We start from the raw sequence: 18,191 nt of genomic DNA on the forward strand, positions 1-18,191 counted from the left end.
TATGGAAAATGCCACAAGATCTTACACTGCCATAGATTGCCTGTTTTGTTTTTTTTAACATTTTCCCCTGGGGAGGGTAGCTTTCAAAGTGACATGGGTAATGTGGTGCCACTTTGTGCCCAGTTTCACAATTTGTGTAGTTTTAGCTAGGTTAACAGTGCAGAAAGGGGGGGTGTGGAGGGGGGATTAAATGTGTATATGCTCTTTTGCTACTTCTGGGTTGCCAGCTGCAAATTAGAAGCAGTTCTGTGGGTTACAGTATCCACACATCAAAAACAATAGGGGCTATTCCAAAATTTCTCCTGAATGTCTAGGATTTGTGATAGAGGCCATGAACCATTTTAATGGCTCTACTACTACTACTACTATTTAGCATTTTTATAGCGCTACAAAGCATACGCAGCGCTGCACAAACAGAAGAAAGACAGTCCCTGCTCAAAGAGCTTACAATCTAATAGACAATCTCACTGCTGCTGTCCTCTTGATGTCCTACTAAAGGTTGGCTTGTGAGTTTTTGGAAATCACATAGACTTCAATATGAAAGGGAACTTATATGGTCTGAAACCCCCATAACACATACTTGAATAAGTGGGTTCAGTTTCACTTGATATACTGCCTATATTGTAAGAGAAGCTAAGCATTTTGGGAACGGGAGAGGAGATATACCAACAAATAAAATAACTTCATACATAAGGAAAGAAGGAATAGGCAAAAATACAATCTACCAGAGGGAAATACGTGGGAGGAAAAACAAACAGGGTAATGATGTCTCTTACTCATTGGTCATAAGCAGATCCCGACTGAGTAAGAGTGAGGAAGACTGCAGAGAAATAAAAAGCTTTGAGCAGTGATTTAAGTTTACTGAGGGAGATCTCTGACCTAAGATGGGAGAGACACTAAAGCAGGAAGTTCAAATAATATCTATGCAAAGCTGCTGGAAAGAAGGTGGTGGTGCAAAGAGCGGAATGTTCTCTGAAGAGAATAAGGTGTAAGAAGGAGAGGCCCAATGCCACAGGACCTGGACTTAGGGCATTCTGTATACTACAGGAAGCTGGTGTTTAATTGAAAAATAGGTGACATGGCTGCTTCACTAAAAGATGTCAGAGCCAAGAGAGGCTACAACCACTGGAGCCAATGCTGTTGAGCACCCCCAATATTGAAAAAATTCCTTGTATGTGTCCAGGGATGGGGTCATTTTCATTGGGATTAGCACCCCCAATAATTTTTAAAAAGTTGGCTCTTATGGCTTACAACAAACCTGGAATTTCTATAGCCAATATCCTAGCCTAACCCTTAACTGCCTCATTTAAAGATGTGAAGAGGTGCTTCATTTGTAAAGGTAGGTGTTAAAGATGCATGGGTCGCTCAGGAGTCTTGTACATGGGGGCAGGGGAACTGGGCAGTGTGAAACCCACAAGGGATGTGCTTTCTGAAGAAAGGGGGGTGTGTTAAGGAGCTCTGCTTTTTAAGATGCCAACACATACCATTCCCATTGCCACTGCCACAGTAAAAGAGCAGTGATCAGCTGGAATGAGGATGGGCAGGATTTGTTGTTTTATGAGTTGTTTCTGTAAAAAAAAAAAAAAAGTCACCCTAGCTGTGCTGGGAAGGGTAAAGTTTCATCTGCTCTGAGGCAATTTATGCAGCTCCAACCTGTTCTGCAGGGTGTGTAAAGTGCAGAGGTAGTGTATTCACTCCCAGCCCAGGCCAGGTGAAGGGATGGTTCCATGGACTGAGCTATGCCAGATGCTACCAGGTGCTTGGAAGTTTTTACTCAGTTGGATTTAGGGTTTACACCTCCATCTCAGGCTGGCATTATTCAAGAGCAATAAGAAGTCTTTCTTTGCTGTTTTGGCTAAAAAAACTGTAAAACTAAGATTTTGCTGTTCCTGGTGAAATAATCCACTGGAAAGTGTTGGCAGATGGGTCAGTTCCTGAGGTGTCTTATGCCTGATGATGCCAACTGCCAGGTTTTAGTAGGCATGGGTACAGCTGTAGATGGTTGCCATCCTCGCATGGTGAATTGAAGACGTGGGAGACCTCTTGGTGTGGAGACTGTTCAGTCTGTGCCTTATCTCTCTACCATGGCCTGGTGTTGCTGTTATCGTAAATGTGGCTGCTGTTTGACAGAAGATGAAAAAGTGGCCCTGACTCTTGATAGGGAAATTAGCCGAATGCTCAGGGATCAGAAGAAAAGAAACAGGCAGGAGATTAAACTGCTGCTTCTGGGTAAGTGATTCTCCCTCACAGGAAAGTTGGGGAGGGATATAATTGAAACACTCATACACCTGACAAGCTGTCAGAAGGTATGAAGAGGCGACATCTATTGAAAAACAGTTCCAGGACAGGAAGTAGTGAGATGAGGCAGGGAGGGGGACTTGAAAGAAATTCTTTTTTACTGAGAGGCTGTGGATGCCTGGAATAATTACCAAAATGGTGATAGAATTGAAGTCTGCTTGGGTCAGGCATGGAGGGCAGTAGGAAAGGCAAGCAAAGAAAAAGACAGAGATGACTGTAAGCTCAGTGAAATTAGAAGTAGCCGATCACTGCTATCCTCTTGGTAAAATCAGGTCTCCAGGAATTTCAGCTCCCATTAGTAATTACAAACATGGGTGCAACTCCCAGGAACTGAAATCTGGCAGCTTTCTTATGGTGGGCACGGAGTTGTCTGAGATGGTTGTAACTTTTCCATAACTACAGCTGTGGACTTTCTTCAGTGTTCTTCAGCTGAGAAGATACCACATTTATCTACTAATGAGGGCATCTGACTGAATCATTTCTCATAATGAAATGTAAATCGAGCCTGTGCCTATGACAAGAAACTGACAGCACCTCACTGAGTGACTGAGATTCTGGCTCCACGTTCTCATGCTGGAATCCAGAACCACCTTCCTGATACAAGCGCAGTCCCATGAAAAAGGGAACTAGCCCCCCCCCCCCCCCCCCCCCCATTCAGGGTAGCATTTTTGACAGAAAAAAAGAACAAGGGAAGGGTGTCTGGAATTGACATCAGCAGAAGCTGTAGTGATAACCGTGCATGAGAAGATGCAAAAGGCAGTGTGTAGGAGGAGCTGAGTACAATAACACACAAATGATGGCTGATCAAGAGTGAAATGGCTTATCCTGTCTGCTTAATAAGATGCTTGGGTTACAACTTTCCTTGCAGGTTACCCCTACCTCCTCCCCAAGCCTCTTTGGAAGCACAGAATTATCATTTTACTGTTTTGGACTGAGGGGGCTGAACCATTCTTCTGTGCATGTTGTGTCTTGTTTTGTTTACTGTTTTCTTGCCATTATGGATTCTTTGGATATAGGGTAGGCTAGAATAAGTAGATTGTATTACTGGGCTAACCTGTCTTTCTTCCACTACTTAATGGTACCAGGCACAGGAGAGAGTGGAAAAAGTACATTCATCAAACAGATGAGGATCATTCATGGGACCGGCTACTCAGATGAGGAGAGGAGAGCATTTGCCAGGCTGGTGCATCAGAACATCTTCATGTCCATACAGGCCATGATTGGAGCCATGGAAACTTTACGAGTCCCATATACCTGGGAAGAGAACAAGGTAGGTGCACAGAAAGGGGAGCAGCCAACCTTGCAATTTTTTACGGTTTGCTGATATTCACAAGCAGAAGGCATTTGGGATGTGCTTCTAGGAGATATCACTGTCCTCTTACACCCAGAGTTCAGTATCAATTAACAATGTGTTTGTTTAGTTAATCAGCTTTTTCTCTCTCTTCCTGAGGCATCTGAGGGGAGCTTGCACTGCTTCTCTCAGTTGTGTAGTGAGGTAGAGTGTGTGTGTATGAGAGAGGGGGGAGGGAGAACTAGCACTGCTGCTGTGGTAGGGCAGTATGTTTCTTATGCTATTCCGTGTGTGTGTGTGTGTGTGTGTTTGCGCTTTACCTGTTCTGTGGTGGGACAGACTGTGTGTGTTTTACTGTGGGGGGGGGGGGGGGTGAGAAGCTTGCATTGCCACTGCATGTACTGTATCTGTGACATGTATAAATATTTTGCCTTTCCAACACTCTAGCACTCAGTACCTTTCACCAGCACTTAATTCACTTTTCCTGTAAAGCAGTGCGATTTCCTTTTCATGTCTGTTAATCATAAAAATATGTTGGTGGTTATAGTAGATGTGACTGCCTTTCCTCCTTCCACCTCTTAACCATAGGCCTGCATTCCATCCAGATTTTTCATCCTGTTTAAGGGCTTCGAGTGGCAACTGTGTATAATTAAACCAAAGAAAATGAGCAGATGGGATGGAGAGGGGGAAATGGAGAGACATGAGGGACAGAACTTGCACTAGATCCAATGGGACTGACTTAGCCTCTGCTACAGGACCCTTAGATCAGGGACAGCATCAAGTCACAGGTGTCCCCATCCACCCTCTGCCCCACTCATCTAGATGAGAGAGAGAGAGATGGAGATGGTTTTCTGAAAGCTCAGCCCCTAAGAAGCTTGCTTTACTAACTAGACTACAGCTCCCACAATGCAATTTAAGTAAAAAAAAAAAAAAAGGGCTGGATCCCCCTCTAAGAAGATGGGTCTGAATCAGTTGTCATAGGGACTAGTTCCATGTCATCTCCACACAGATATCTATGGACTGTAATTCTGTTTCCTCGAAGTAGGAATGACATGTTGTGCATCGGGGTAGAACCAGGGTTAGTGCAGATGACATGGATCCAGGTAGTGACTTTGCACTAAGGGCTGCGGGAAGAAGAGAATCACAGAAAGAAAATCGACAGCCATGGTAAATGGATGTAGGCACAGATAGAGCAGGGCCTGTCACAGGAAGTGTACCTGCCCTTCAAACAGTAACTTTGTCCTTTCACCCTCAGCACCATGGGAAATTTGTGAACGAGATGGATGCCTACCAAGTGATAGTGCTGGAGAAGCAGCACGCAAAAGCCATCCAGAGTATTTGGAACGACCCCGGGATCCGGATGTGCTATGAGAGACGGAGAGAGTACCATCTTCTGGACTCAGCTAGCTAGTGAGCCAGCCTGGGAGTGGTGGTGGGTTCTTGAACATGGGAAGAAGGGGTGTGCAAGGCTACCAGTTCTTGGAAATGTTTTCTGACAGTCTTCTAGATTTTCATAAGAACATAAGAATAGCCACACTGAGAGTCACAACAATGATCCATGTAGCCCAGGATCCTGCTTCCAATAGTGGCTAATCCAGGTCGCAAGTACCTGGGAGAATCCCAAAGGGTAGCAAATTCCATGCTACCAATCCCAAGAATAAGTAGTGGCTTTCCTCTGGTCTACCTTAATAATGATCTTTGGACTTTTCTTACAGGAGCGTGTCCAAATCTTTTTCTACAACCCAGATATGCTAACTGCAGTTACCGCATCTTCCTGCAACAAGTTCTAGAGTTTAATTATTTGTTGAATGAAAAAAAAAATGTTCTTATTAATTTTAAAAGTGTTACCATATACAGTGGTGGAAATAAGTATTTGATCCCTTGCTGATTTTGTAAGTTTGCCCACTGACAAAGACATGAGCAGCCCATAATTGAAGGGTAGGTTATTAGTAACAGTGAGAGATAGCACATCACAAATTAAATCCGGAAAATCACATTGTGGAAAGTATATGAATTTATTTGCATTCTGCAGAGGGAAATAAGTATTTAATCCCTCTGGCAAACAAGACCTAATACTTGGTGGCAAAACCCTTGTTGGCAAGCACAGCGGTCAGACGTCTTCTGTAGTTGATGATGAGGTTTGCACACATGTCCAGGAGGAATTTTGGTCCACTCCTCTTTGCAGATCATCTCTAAATCATTAAGAGTTCTGGGCTGTCGCTTGGCAACTCGCAGCTTCAGCTCCCTCCATAAGTTTTCAATGGGATTAAGGTCTGGTGACTGGCTAGGCCACTCCATGACCCTAATGTGCTTCTTCCTGAGCCACTCCTTTGTTGCCTTGGCTGTATGTTTTGGGTCATTGTCGTGCTGGAAGACCCAGCCACAACCCATTTTTAAGGCCCTGGCGGAGGGAAGGAGGTTGTCACTCAGAATTGTACGGTACATGGCCCCATCCATTCTCCCATTGATGCGGTGAAGTAGTCCTGTGCCCTTAGCAGAGAAACACCCCCAAAACATAACATTTCCACCTCCATGCTTGACAGTGGGACGGTGTTCTTTGGGTCATAGGCAGCATTTCTCTTCCTCCAAACACGCGAGTTGAGTTCATGCCAACGAGCTCAATTTTTGTCTCATCTGACCACAGCACCTTCTCCCAATCACTCTCGGCATCATCAGGTGTTCACTGGCAAACTTCAGACGGGCCATCACATGTGCCTTCCGGAGCAGGGGGACCTTGCGGGCACTGCAGGATTGCAATCCGTTATGTCGTAATGTGTTACCAATGGTTTTCGTGGTGACGGTGGTCCCAGCTGCCTTGAGATCATTGACAAGTTCCCCCCTTGTAGTTGTAGGCTGATTTCTAACCTTCCTCATGATCAAGGATACCCCACGAGGTGAGATTTTGCGTGGAGCCCCAGATCTTTGTCGATTGACAGTCATTTTGTACTTCTTCCATTTTCTTACTATGGCACCAACAGTTGTCTCCTTCTCGCCCAGCGTCTTACTGATGGTTTTGTAGCCCATTCCAGCCTTGTGCAGGTGTATGATCTTGTCCCCTGACATCCTTAGACAGCTCCTTGCTCTTGGCCATTTTGTAGAGGTTAGAGTCTGACTGATTCACTGAGTCTGTGGACAGGTGTCTTTCATACAGGTGACCATTGCCGACAGCTGTCTGTCATGCAGGTAACGAGTTGATTTGGAGCATCTACCTGGTCTGTAGGGGCCAGATCTCTTACTGGTTGGTGGGGGATCAAATACTTATTTCCCTCTGCAGAATGCAAATAAATTCATATACTTTCCACAATGTGATTTTCCGGATTTAATTTGTGATGTGCTATCTCTCACTGTTACCAATAACCTACCCTTCAATTATGGGCTGCTCATGTCTTTGTCAGTGGGCAAACTTACAAAATCAGCAAGGGATCAAATACTTATTTCCACCACTGTAACTTCATGGAGTGTCCCCTAGTCATTGTACATTTTGAAAGAGTGAACAGTCAATTCAGGTTTACTCATTCTACTCCACTTAGGATTTTATAGACCTCTATCACATTCCCCCTCCAAGCTGAAGAGCCCTAACGCCTTTCCTTAAATGAGAAGGGTTTCATCCCCTTAATCATTTTTTGTCATCCTTCTTTGAACTTTTTCTAATTATACTATATCTTCTTTGAGGTACGGTGACCAGAATTGTGCACACAATACTCAAGGTGAGCTTACACCATGGAGTGATACAGAGACATTATGATATTCTTTATCTTATTTTCTATTCCTTTTCTAATAATTCCTTGCATTCTATTTGCTTTTTGCCCACTGCTGCACACTGAGCAGAAAATTTCAATATATTATCCATGATGACACTTAGATCTTTTTCATGGGTGGTGACGCCTAATGTGGAACCTAGCATCAAGTAACTATGAATTGGATTATTCTTCCCAATGTGCATCACTTTGCATTTGTCCCTGTTAAATTTCATCTACCATGTGCATGCCCAGTCTTCCAATTTCTAAAGTCCTTCTGTCATTTCTCAAAGTCCACATGCAATTTAACAACTCTGAATAGTTTTGTCTCATCTGCAAATTTAATCACCTCACTCGGCATTCCCATTTCCAGATCATTTATAAATATGTTAAATAGCACCAGTCTCAGTACAGATCCCTGGAGCACACCACTGTTTACCTTCCTCCATTGAGAGAAATGGCCATTAATCTCTACCCTCTGTTTTCTACCTTTTAACCAGATCCCAATCCACAACAGAACATTGCCTCCTATTCTGTGTCTTTTTAATTTTCTCAGGAGTCTCTTTGTCAAAAGCTTTCTGAAAATCTAGAATACACTAACTGGCTTGTCTTTATCCACATGTTCATTCATGCCTTCAAAGCAATGAAGCAAATTGGTGAGGCAAGATTTCCCTTGGCTGAATCCATGTTGACTCTGTCCTATTAAATCACTTTTGTCTGTATGTTTGCCTGACACTGATATCAAGCTTACTGGTCTGTAATTTCCTAGTTCATCCCTGGAACCTTTTGAAAAATTGGCATACATTGGCCACTCTCCAGTCCAGGAACCACGGACATCGGATTATTTTAATGACAAATTACAGATCCCTAATATTAGATCAGCCATTTAATGTTTGAATTCTTCCAGTACCCTAGGTGACTACCATCCAGTCCAGGTGATTTCTGGTCTTGAGAGTTCAGGTACTGCAGCACATGTGCAGAGTATCTTACTACTCTTTAATATATTGATTTGGCTCAGTACATCTTTCAGGTTCAGTGGGATTTGTCTCAGTTCCTCCCTGGGGCGGCCCGACCATTAGGCCACCTGAGGTGTGAGCCTCAGGCGGCACTTTTCAGTAGTGACATCTGATCTCCCCTTTGTGGTGTTACTCAGCAGCGGCAGTGATTCCCATATGCTGCCCTGCCACCGGCACCCGCCTCTTCCCTTTACTTCAGCCACCTCTCTGATGCAACTTCCTGTTTTGTCAGAGGCTCAGACAGCTGCAGTAAAGAGAAGAGGCAGGTGCTGATGGCAGGTCAATGTCGCAAACAGGGTGGAGGTAGGAAGGGGGGTGGCATCTCGGCCAGGAGGGGTGGCATCCAAGCTACGCCTCAGGAAGCATCTTGCCTTGGGCCAGCCCTGGTTCCTCTGTATCGTCACCCTTGAAAACCATTTCTGGCATAGGTAGATCTCTAAACAAAACCAGGGAATTTCAAACTCACACTTTAACAAGTCAACCTGACAACAGTTTGAAAATATATTGTACATCCTCTTCAGTAAAGAATTAATTCAGTCTCTCCACTATGGCCTTGTCCTCCCCGGGTTCCCCTTTTACTCCTTGATGATCTAATGGTCCCATTGAATCCCTCACAGGTTTTCTGCTTCTGATATTCCTGGGAAAGTTATTATGAGTTTTCACTTCTGTGGCAAGTTTCTCTTCAAATTCTCTTTTAGCCCTTTTTATCAGTACTTCCGCTGCTTCTTGATTTCTTCTTTTGTATCCTTTTTCCATTCTTTGAAGATGTTCTTTTGGCTTTAATAGCCTTTTTCACTTCACCTTTTAAACATGCTGGTTGTCATTTACTCTTCTTTTACCCTTTTTTAATATGTGGAATACATGCAAACATTTTTAATGACTTGCACTTTACTGGAACCATTGTGTGCCCAGTTGGATTTCCTAAGCGGAAATTCACCCCTTAGTGCACCCCAATCAAGTTCCTGACTCACAAAGCTGGAGTCCATGGCACCAGACAGGGCCGGTCCTAGGGTCTCTGGCGCCCCCCTGCAGACTATGAGTTGGCACCCGCGCACCCCCCTGTCTGGCACCCGCGTGCCCCTGCCCCCCCAGCATCTCCTTTCTCTCTTCTCCCACCCTGCCCCTGTCCAGCGATTCTCCTTCACCCCCATCCCCCGCCGCCCTTGGTGCTTTAAATCTTTAATTTACCTCAGTTCCAGCAGCCGCATCATTTGAAAGCCCTGCCCCGTCTCTAGCCTTCCCTCCCTTTGTGAGTTCGTTCCGCAGCCCCGCCTTCTGACGTCATTTCCTCGAGGGCGGGACTGCAGAACGAACTCACGAAGGGAGGGAAGGCTAGAGACGGGGCAGGGCTTTCAAATGATGCGGCTGCTGGAACTGAGGTAAATTAAAGATTTAAAGCACCAAGGGCGGCGCAGTGCCGCAGCGGCGCCCTTGAAGACAGGCACCCCCCTGCGGCGCTTTCCCCGCTTACCGGGTTTGACCAGCCCTGGCACCAGAACCACAAGCCTTAACACTCGGGATCATAGTATTGCATAAAGTAGATTGCAGTCCACTGTACTGACCTGAGGAAGAAGGTTCTGGCCTTTGAAAGCTACTCAAAAATGTATTATGATAGTCTGATAAACAAAAAAAGGTGCCATCTTATTTTCCTTTTCAAATATCTAGTTATTGATCCAACTGTTAACATGAAACTACTTTCACAGACATGACATGTTTTGTTTGATCTTGTTGAGAAGCCAGAGAGAGTACGTGCCCTAACCTTACTGGGCAGAGTGGATGGGCCATGCTGGTCTTCATTTGCCATCATTTACAACGTTGCTATGATTTTGTTGTTACTGTCAGCAAATTAACTGAGAGCTGGCAACCTGCAAAGATGTTGGAGAGGGATGACTGACTTGGGGGGGGGGGGGGGGAATGCTGGTTATGTGTCTGATTTGGGATGAGAGACTGGAAAGGGGTACCTGATACTGGGAATAAGGAGGTGTCTGCACAGGGACATGGGGGCTGGAGAGGGGCCCACATTAGGTGGAGTGTATGGTACACTGACTGACCAATTGGTCAGTTCAGTATCCCTTATAAAATCTAACATGGCACTGATTGTTAGAAAGCCTTGAAGGACCTATCTGTTTCTGGTAATCAGTGGTGTAGCCAAAGGTGGGCCCAAGTGGATCCAGACCCACTCACTTTGGTCTCAGGCTCCACCAATAGCAGCACACCTATGATGTGGCTGGCAGGGATTCCCAAGCCCCACCAGTTGAAAACTCCCAACAATTGTCCCTCCTGCATACCTTGTAAATAGCAGATCTTCGCCTGTAGCAAGCAGCAACTGATACATACTGCTTACACTGGCCCCACAGCCTTCCCTCTGATGTATTCCTGCCTTTGCGGAAACAGGAAGTTGCATCAGTGGGAAGGCTGTGGGGTCAACATGAGCAGTGTGTATTAGTTGCTGCTCTTTGCTGGTGAAAATCTGCTATTTAAAAGATATGTGGAAGAGGGGGGATGTTTAAGAGACCATATGGCATGCAGGTGAGAGGAGAGACCAAATCACTTGTGGGAGAGGGTGGGGTTTTTCTGCCCATCCATCTTGGGCCCAGCCCCAACAAAATTGGGTGTCTGGCTATGCCTCTGCTGGTAATCCCTCTCCTCTTCTGCCTTTTTTTTCTTTCACCTCATCATCCTGTGAGAGTTAGAACTGGGCCCACAGTTAACAGAATTCCAGCTTTCTCAGCCCCACCCCACCCAAATTTGTCTATCCTTTCTTGAGTCACTGGCCCTCACATGGTCCAGAAGACACCATTTTCTGTTGTACATCATAACCATGCTCTAGTCTGAGTTTTCTATTTCTTGTATCTGTGCAGTCTGGTCCTAGGACCTTATGGGCTGCTCTGCAATGGGAAACAAGAAAACTAGGCTTGACTCAAACTTCACTTGTGCTTGAGAACTAGGGTGTGATACCAGTGGAGTGTGGATGTTGCAGACTTGATGGGTAACAGTTATTTTGCCACTCTTTCTGCTTCCAGTTATTTGTCTAATCTGGAGCGCATTGCGCAAGATGGGTACTTGCCCACAGATGAGGACATCCTCCGGATCCGCATGCCCACCACGGGTATCAATGAATACTGCTTCTCTGTGGAAAAGATGCAATTAAGGTAAAGACCAGATGGCCGGCCATGTGGGGAAACATTTTCCTAGGGTCTAGAAATTATTCAGAAATGCCAAGTTACCCAGTTCCAGGCTGGAGACTTTTTTTGGCCAGTCCTGGTTTTGAACTCATCTCCCAAAGCAGTATGGGATTTGTAGTGCCTGATCCTCCCATTGAAATCAGTGCTGCAAGTCCCATAGTGCACCAGATTGGGGTGGTCAGAACTCTCCAGCTTGGAAGCCTGCCCTGGCCTGCCTCACTGTTTCCTGTCTTGCTTGGCCTCTGCAGGATTGTGGATGTAGGTGGACAGAAGTCAGAACGGAAGAAGTGGATTCACTGTTTTGAGAATGTGATCTCCTTAATCTATCTGGCATCCCTCAGTGAATATGACCAGTGTCTGGAAGAGAACAACAAAGAGGTGAGAATTGTCTGAAGTCTTAGCAAGGAATCATCTGCCCCAGACAGGCTAAGATGCTTGAGGTTCACCTGCACTCCATGTTCAGACTCCTAACCCTGTTTTTATCAGGGAAATTATCACTACAGTTTAAAAGGCACTGGATTAGGTTGGAGCTGTAATGAAAAAGGGGTAATTTTGGTAATATGATACATTTTTGTGGCAAGTTTACCCTAAACATCAGGCCTGGATTTAAGCCTAAAATGCCAAATTATGAATATACCAACTACCCAGACCAAAGAGGAGCCCACTCCCGTTTACTTGAGGTCCATGTGCATGGGCTGCTTCAAAGGGACACCACTGTGGCCTTCTGGCTCTCCAGCCTTTTCAGAATCTCTGAAACTGCACCCTCCCCTCGCTTTCTGAGGTCTGCTGCCTGATCTTGCCTATCCTGCTTATAATCGAAAGAGAAAAACGCCTATATTGCGACCCAAATCGGGAGATGGGCGTCTTTCTCCCGTGGGCACCCAAATCGGTATAATCGAAAGCCGATTTTGGGCGTTTCCAACTGCAATCCGTCGTGGAAACGGGTAAAGTTGACGGGGACGTGTCAGAGGTGTGGTGAAGGCGGGACTGGGGCGTGGTTATCGGCCGCAGAGAGATGGGCGTCTTTAGCTGATAATCGAAAAAAAAGGCGTTTTTACCGCGATTGTGGGTCACTTTTTGTGGACCCTTTTTTTTCACGAACAAGTCCCAAAAAAGTGCCCCAACTGACCAGATGACCCACTGGAGGGAATCAGGGATGACCTCCCCGGACTCCCCCAGTGGTCACTAACCCCCTCCCACCAAAAAAACCCCCCACTTTACAAACCTTTTTTCCAGCCTCTATGCCAGCCTCAAATGCCGTACCCACCTCCATGACAGCAGAATGTGTTCTATCCTGTGACAGCCTTTCCCTGGTTCTGATGTGGCTCTCGGGTGAGTGTGACACCTTTTCTGTTATGCGCACTGCAGAGTCACATCAGTAATGCATTGTGGTGGGTGTAGGGTATTGGGCTCCGTGATTCCACTAGCTTGTGGCAAATGCTCATGATGTTGGTAGTTGGTAGGCTCTACTCCCATGGTGTTTTTCCCCCTGCTTACTGGGTCAGAGTGTGTCCTGTTTTGTTTCCGGTAGTCCATGAGGTAGTGGCCATTTTTGTAAGCCAGTTTTAGATCCCTTTCACGTGTTAGCCACGTTACAGAACTTAGTTCTTACCTTGAATGTGGCTGAAAGAGGGCATTGTACAGCATTCTGCCAGCTCTTACCTACTGCTCATCTCAGTACCAGGGAGACTCTTTGCCAGTGGGGCACAACCTCTGATCTGCAGTTAACTGTGAGTAAGCGTGCTTATTCCAATAAAGGACGTTTTCGGAGAGATTAGTCTTCAGGTGTCAACTGGTGTGCCAATGTTATATAGCAGCAACCAGTCCTAGAGGCCTGCGTGTACGCAGGTCCCTGGAGCACTTTTAGTGGGTACCGCAGTGCACTTCAGCCAGGTGGACCCAGGCCCATCCCCACCTACCTGTAACACTTGTGCTGGTAAATGGGAGGTCTCCAAAACCCACTGTACCCACATGTAGGTGCCCCCTTCACCCCTAAGAGCTATGGTAGTGTTGTACATTTGTGGGTACTGGGTTTTGGGGGAGGGGGGTTGGGTGCTCAGCACCCGTGGTAAGGGAGCTATGCATGTGGGAGCGTTGTCTGAAGTCCACCGCACTGACCTCTAGGGTGCCCAGTTGGTGTCCTGGCATGTCAGGGGGGCAAGTGTACTACGAATCCTGGCCCCTCCCAGGACCAAATGGCTCAGAGTAGGACGTTTTTGAGCTGGGCGTTTTTAGTTTCCATTATCGCAAAAAAAAAAAACCAAACACCCAGCTGAAAAATGTCCATTTTTTTCAAAAATACAGTCTGTCCCGCCTCTTCACGTACCCGTTTTTGGACATAGACACCCATGGAGATAGGCGTTCGCGTTCGATTATGCCCCTCCACGGGTGCCAAAATCCAGTTTTGCTAAATATATTCATTTGGAGACAGCAGTGAGGCACTGACCCCAGGAAGGGACTTTCTCTTGCCATGCAGCAGTGGCCACCTAGTCCCTGAATGTGATATAATGAGGGGAGTTTATTTGTGGTAGCCATTTGGCTGGTATCATAGAAGTGCAGTTCTAAAAGATCATGGTTATGGGGGATGGGGAAGAGGGCCATGATCTTAATGAGGACGATGTCTCTGAGATTAGGGCTGTTGTGTGATTTAAGAGGGAGCAGGTGGGTGAGTGGCTGAAGAATAGAGATGAACCACTGCTGCCTCTTTGGTGCAGAATCGCATGAAGGAGAGCCTAGCCCTGTTTGCCAAGATCCTGGAATTCCCCTGGTTCCAGGAGACACCCATTATCCTCTTTCTGAACAAGACAGACATCCTAGCAGAGAAGATCATGGACTCGGATCTGGTCTCTTATTTCCCGGAGTTTGGAGGTAACTCATATGAGACCATCATTGAAAGGCTTTGCAGCTCCAGTGGCTGTAGCAGTGAGCTCTGAGCAGGGGAGTTTGTGGAATGGAAATTCAGTGTGTGTGTGTGTGTGTGGGTGGGTGTTGTGTATGCATACACACACGCATGAGGAGAGGATCTGGGTAGCTCCTGCTATCTCAGTTATAATCCCTGGCTTCTCACTGACTCTCTCTGTGTATGATCCTGGGTGGGTCCTGTTATCTGGATTGGGAGTTTAATCATTCACCTTTTCCAAATCCAAACTGAAGACCCGTTACAGTCAGGTTCACAAGTTATTTCCATGTCCATTAGGGCTTATTAGCCTAAGTCAGTGTTTCCCAAACCTGTCCTGGGGGTTCTCCAGGTTTTCAGAATATCTACAACGAATAGTCACGAGAGAGATTTGCATGCATTGTCTCCACTGCATGCAAATCTCTCTCATGAATATTCATTGTAGATATCCTGAAAGCCTGGCTGGCTGGGGAACCTCCAGGACAGGTTTGGGAACCTCTGGTCTAAGTTGCACATGAGGCTATGGAGGATTAAGTAACTTATCCAAGTTCACAAGAAGCAGTGGTGAGACTTGAACCTGAGCTTCCCTGCCAAGCAATAGGCTACTTCTCCACTTTTTATCTCTCTGCACTTCGGTCACTGACTCTCTCCCTGTGACCCTGAACAACTGATGATTTCTCCCTGTGCTTCACTTCTGATCTCCAACTCTACTCAAGGCAAGCTGCTTAGATTCAGGATGTGCCTGTATTGGGGGTTGGAATCACTCAGAACAACGGGTGTCTATAGCCATCTCTTTGTGACTTTGAGAAAAAAGGAATTTCCTTCCTCCGTTAGATTACAAGTTGTCAATGGATTGTTTTCCCCGTTAACAATGCCTCCATTTTTGCTTGCAGTCACTGTGGGACTGGTAGTGCAGAGCAGTAATGACAGAAGAAAGGAGCTATAGGAAATCTAGAGATGCCCACTGATACTTTTCATACTGTTCCCTCTGTACATTGCTCCATACAGAATTATTGCCTTAGTTTCCACCCCAGAGGTGGCTGCTGTCTTGGAACAATGCAGAATTAAGGTTCCGCTTTGCTGTCTTTTCTTTCTCTCATTTTCTCCAGGTCCCAAGCAGGACACAGAGGTTGCAAAGATGTTTATCATGGAAAAGTACAAGGAAATATTCCAGAAAGCAGAGATCAATTCGAGCACAAACTTTTCCTCCAAAAGACGAATGTTCTATCCACATTATACCTGTGCTACAGACACAAACAACATCAGGAAGGTCTTTAACAATGTGAAGGAAAGTGTCCTGATCCAGAGCCTGGAGGCCTTTGCTCTGATGTAAGAGGAGACTTTGGCTGAGCTGTGCAGAGAGTAGGGCTTCTTTTTTTTTCCTGCAAACCAGCATGAGAAGACAGACTGAGGTTTCTGCAGAGGAAAGCCAGAGACCAGCTGGAGTCCCTGCATTGCCTCAGAAATGATAGTGGGCAGGCTACATGAGCCTTATGGTCTTTACTGACCATAATGTTGTAGGAGCAACATCCTTTCATGACTCAGCTAGGCAGTGGTACCTAGGAAAGAGCAGGGATGTTGAACAGTCAGGCTTTGTGGCAGCTTCCTATCCTATCTGAAGCTGAAGTAGGTGCTACAGGAAGAGGAGGAGCAGGAGGTGGGGCTACCACAGGAACGTCTCAGTTCTGTCTAAGTCCTAATGGTCTGTAATTCTTTCTTCCTTGCTACCACTACACCTCCATGGGTACTGCTGCTCTGGAAGGCCTGATAGGGAATCCGGGAGGTGGGACAGAGACCACACAGCCGTAGAGTACTTGGACTGCAGGGTGGCACTACGTACATTCACCTGTGCCTGACTGTAAACAGTGGGGAGCACTAGCAAAGATCCCTCGAAGTTAGTTAGTTTGCAAAAACGTTAACCATTGACTGAAGGGAGGCAGAAGCTGGTGACTACAATTTAAGTGGAGAACTTTGGACTATAATCTCCGTACTGAGTACAGACTGATCTTAGAGAGGAAGAGTTACTGAAGGGCTTCGTTAAGCTAAATGCCAGGGCTGGCCTTAAGCAGGGGCAGCTGAACAGGGCCCTGTGCTCCTAGGGGCCTATGCTTAACTGAGTCAGCTTGCAATTGGCAGCTGACCAAAAGTTAAAGCTTCTTTTCCCTTTCCATCTCCCTCCTTGTTAATTCTACTCTTCAGCACTGATACTCTATCAGGGGCGTAAGCAGACCTGCCATTTTGGGTGGGCCCAGAGTTAACCTGGGTGGGCCCTTCCCATCCCCAGCCCTACCCCTGTGCATACAAGCATAAATACAATATAGTGTTTTTTTTTAAATAACGTCTGCCCATTTCTCTCTGAACCCCCCTCCCCCGGTCCAACTTCAGAGCCATTGCCTGTCACAGTTCCTCATGGGCTGCTGACTGAGTAGACCTGAGGCAAGACTGGGTGAGACTGTGCCCACCCAGCCCACCCTTAGCTATGCCATTGTGCTCTATACTCCTCCCACTGTACCACCAGCCAGCCAGCCCTCACGTCGTCTCTTCCCTCTCATTCTCCTTTACCCTTTGGTTTCATGCTTCTCAGAGGGACAGCACCATTTATTGCCTTTTTAGTCCAGGGGATCTCAAGCTTGTAAATCAGTAAGATTACAATAGTAGTCAGTGATTAAAGAATTCTGTTTAAATAAATAAATCCCTGACACCCCATTTGAAACCTTATGTCCCGGGCAGGGGGATGGACCCCACCAAACTAATCCACACAAGGTCCCACAATTGCTAAAGCCAGATGTGCTGAACTCTATTATAGGGAACAATTTCTAGGAGTTGACCAGTGTAGTATAGGAAGTCACAAAATCCTTACATAAGTACATAAGTATTGCCATACTGGGAAAGACCAAAGGTCCATCGAGCCCAGCATCCTGTTTCCAACAGTGGCCAATCCAGGTCACAAATACCTGGCAAGATCCCAAAAATGTACAAAACATTTTATACTGCTTATCCCAGAAATAGTGGATTTTTACCCAAGTTCATTTAATAACGGTCTATGGACTTTTCCTTTAGGAAGCTGTCCAAACCTTTTTTAAAATCCGCTAAGCTAACAGCCTTTACCACATTCTCTGGCAATGAATTCCGATTCGTTTTAAATTTACTATATTGTAGCTTCATCGCATGCCCTCTAGTCCTAGTATTTTTGGAAAGCGTAAACAGACGCTTTACATCTACCCGTTCAACTCCACTCATTATTTTATAGACCTCTATCATATCTCCCCTCAGCCGCCTTTTCTCCAAGCTGAAGAGCCCTAGCCCCTTTAGCCTTTCCTTATAGGGAAGTCCTCCCATCCCCTTTATCATTTTCGTCACCCTTCTCTGCACCTTTTCTAATTCCACTATATCTTTTTTGAGATGTGGCGACCAGAATTGAACACAATATTCGAGGTGCGGTCGCACCATGGAGCGATACAAAGGCATTATAACATCCTCATTTTTGTTTTCCATTCCTTTCCTAATAATACCTAACATTCTATTTGCTTTCTTAGCCGCAGCAGCACATTGAGCAGAAGGTTTCAATGTATCATCAACGACGACACCTAGATCCCTTTCTTGGTCCGTGACTCCTAATGTGGAACCTTGCATGATGTAGCTATAATTCGGGTTCCTCTTTCCCAAATGCATCACTTTGCACTTGCTCACATTAAACGTCATCTGCCATTTAGACGCCCAGTCTCCCAGACTTGTAAGGTCCTCTTGTAATTTTTCACAATCCTCCCG

The 18,191-nt window shown here is 45.9% G+C and overlaps 1 protein-coding gene across 2 annotated transcripts; it reads left to right on the plus strand.

Moving 5' to 3' along the window:
• Window positions 1–1,708: 1,708 nt before the first annotated feature.
• Window positions 1,709–17,343, plus strand: GNA15 (G protein subunit alpha 15). Of its 2 annotated transcripts, XM_030217491.1 has the most exons (7): window positions 1,709–2,229; window positions 3,384–3,568; window positions 4,845–4,999; window positions 11,366–11,494; window positions 11,776–11,905; window positions 14,242–14,395; window positions 15,533–17,343. In XM_030217491.1, the coding sequence occupies exons 1-7, from the start codon at window positions 2,085–2,087 to the stop codon at window positions 15,754–15,756; spliced, it is 1,122 nt and encodes a 373-aa protein (XP_030073351.1). In that variant the 5' UTR covers window positions 1,709–2,084; the 3' UTR covers window positions 15,757–17,343. The 2 variants fall into 2 exon arrangements, with proteins under 2 accessions (XP_030073351.1, XP_030073352.1); XM_030217492.1 differs by lacking the exon at window positions 14,242–14,395.
• The last annotated feature ends 848 nt before the right edge of the window (window positions 17,344–18,191 follow it).

The sequence above is a fragment of the Microcaecilia unicolor genome, chromosome 11 (genome assembly GCF_901765095.1).
Source record: "Microcaecilia unicolor chromosome 11, aMicUni1.1, whole genome shotgun sequence".
Classification (NCBI taxonomy): domain Eukaryota; kingdom Metazoa; phylum Chordata; class Amphibia; order Gymnophiona; family Siphonopidae; genus Microcaecilia; species Microcaecilia unicolor.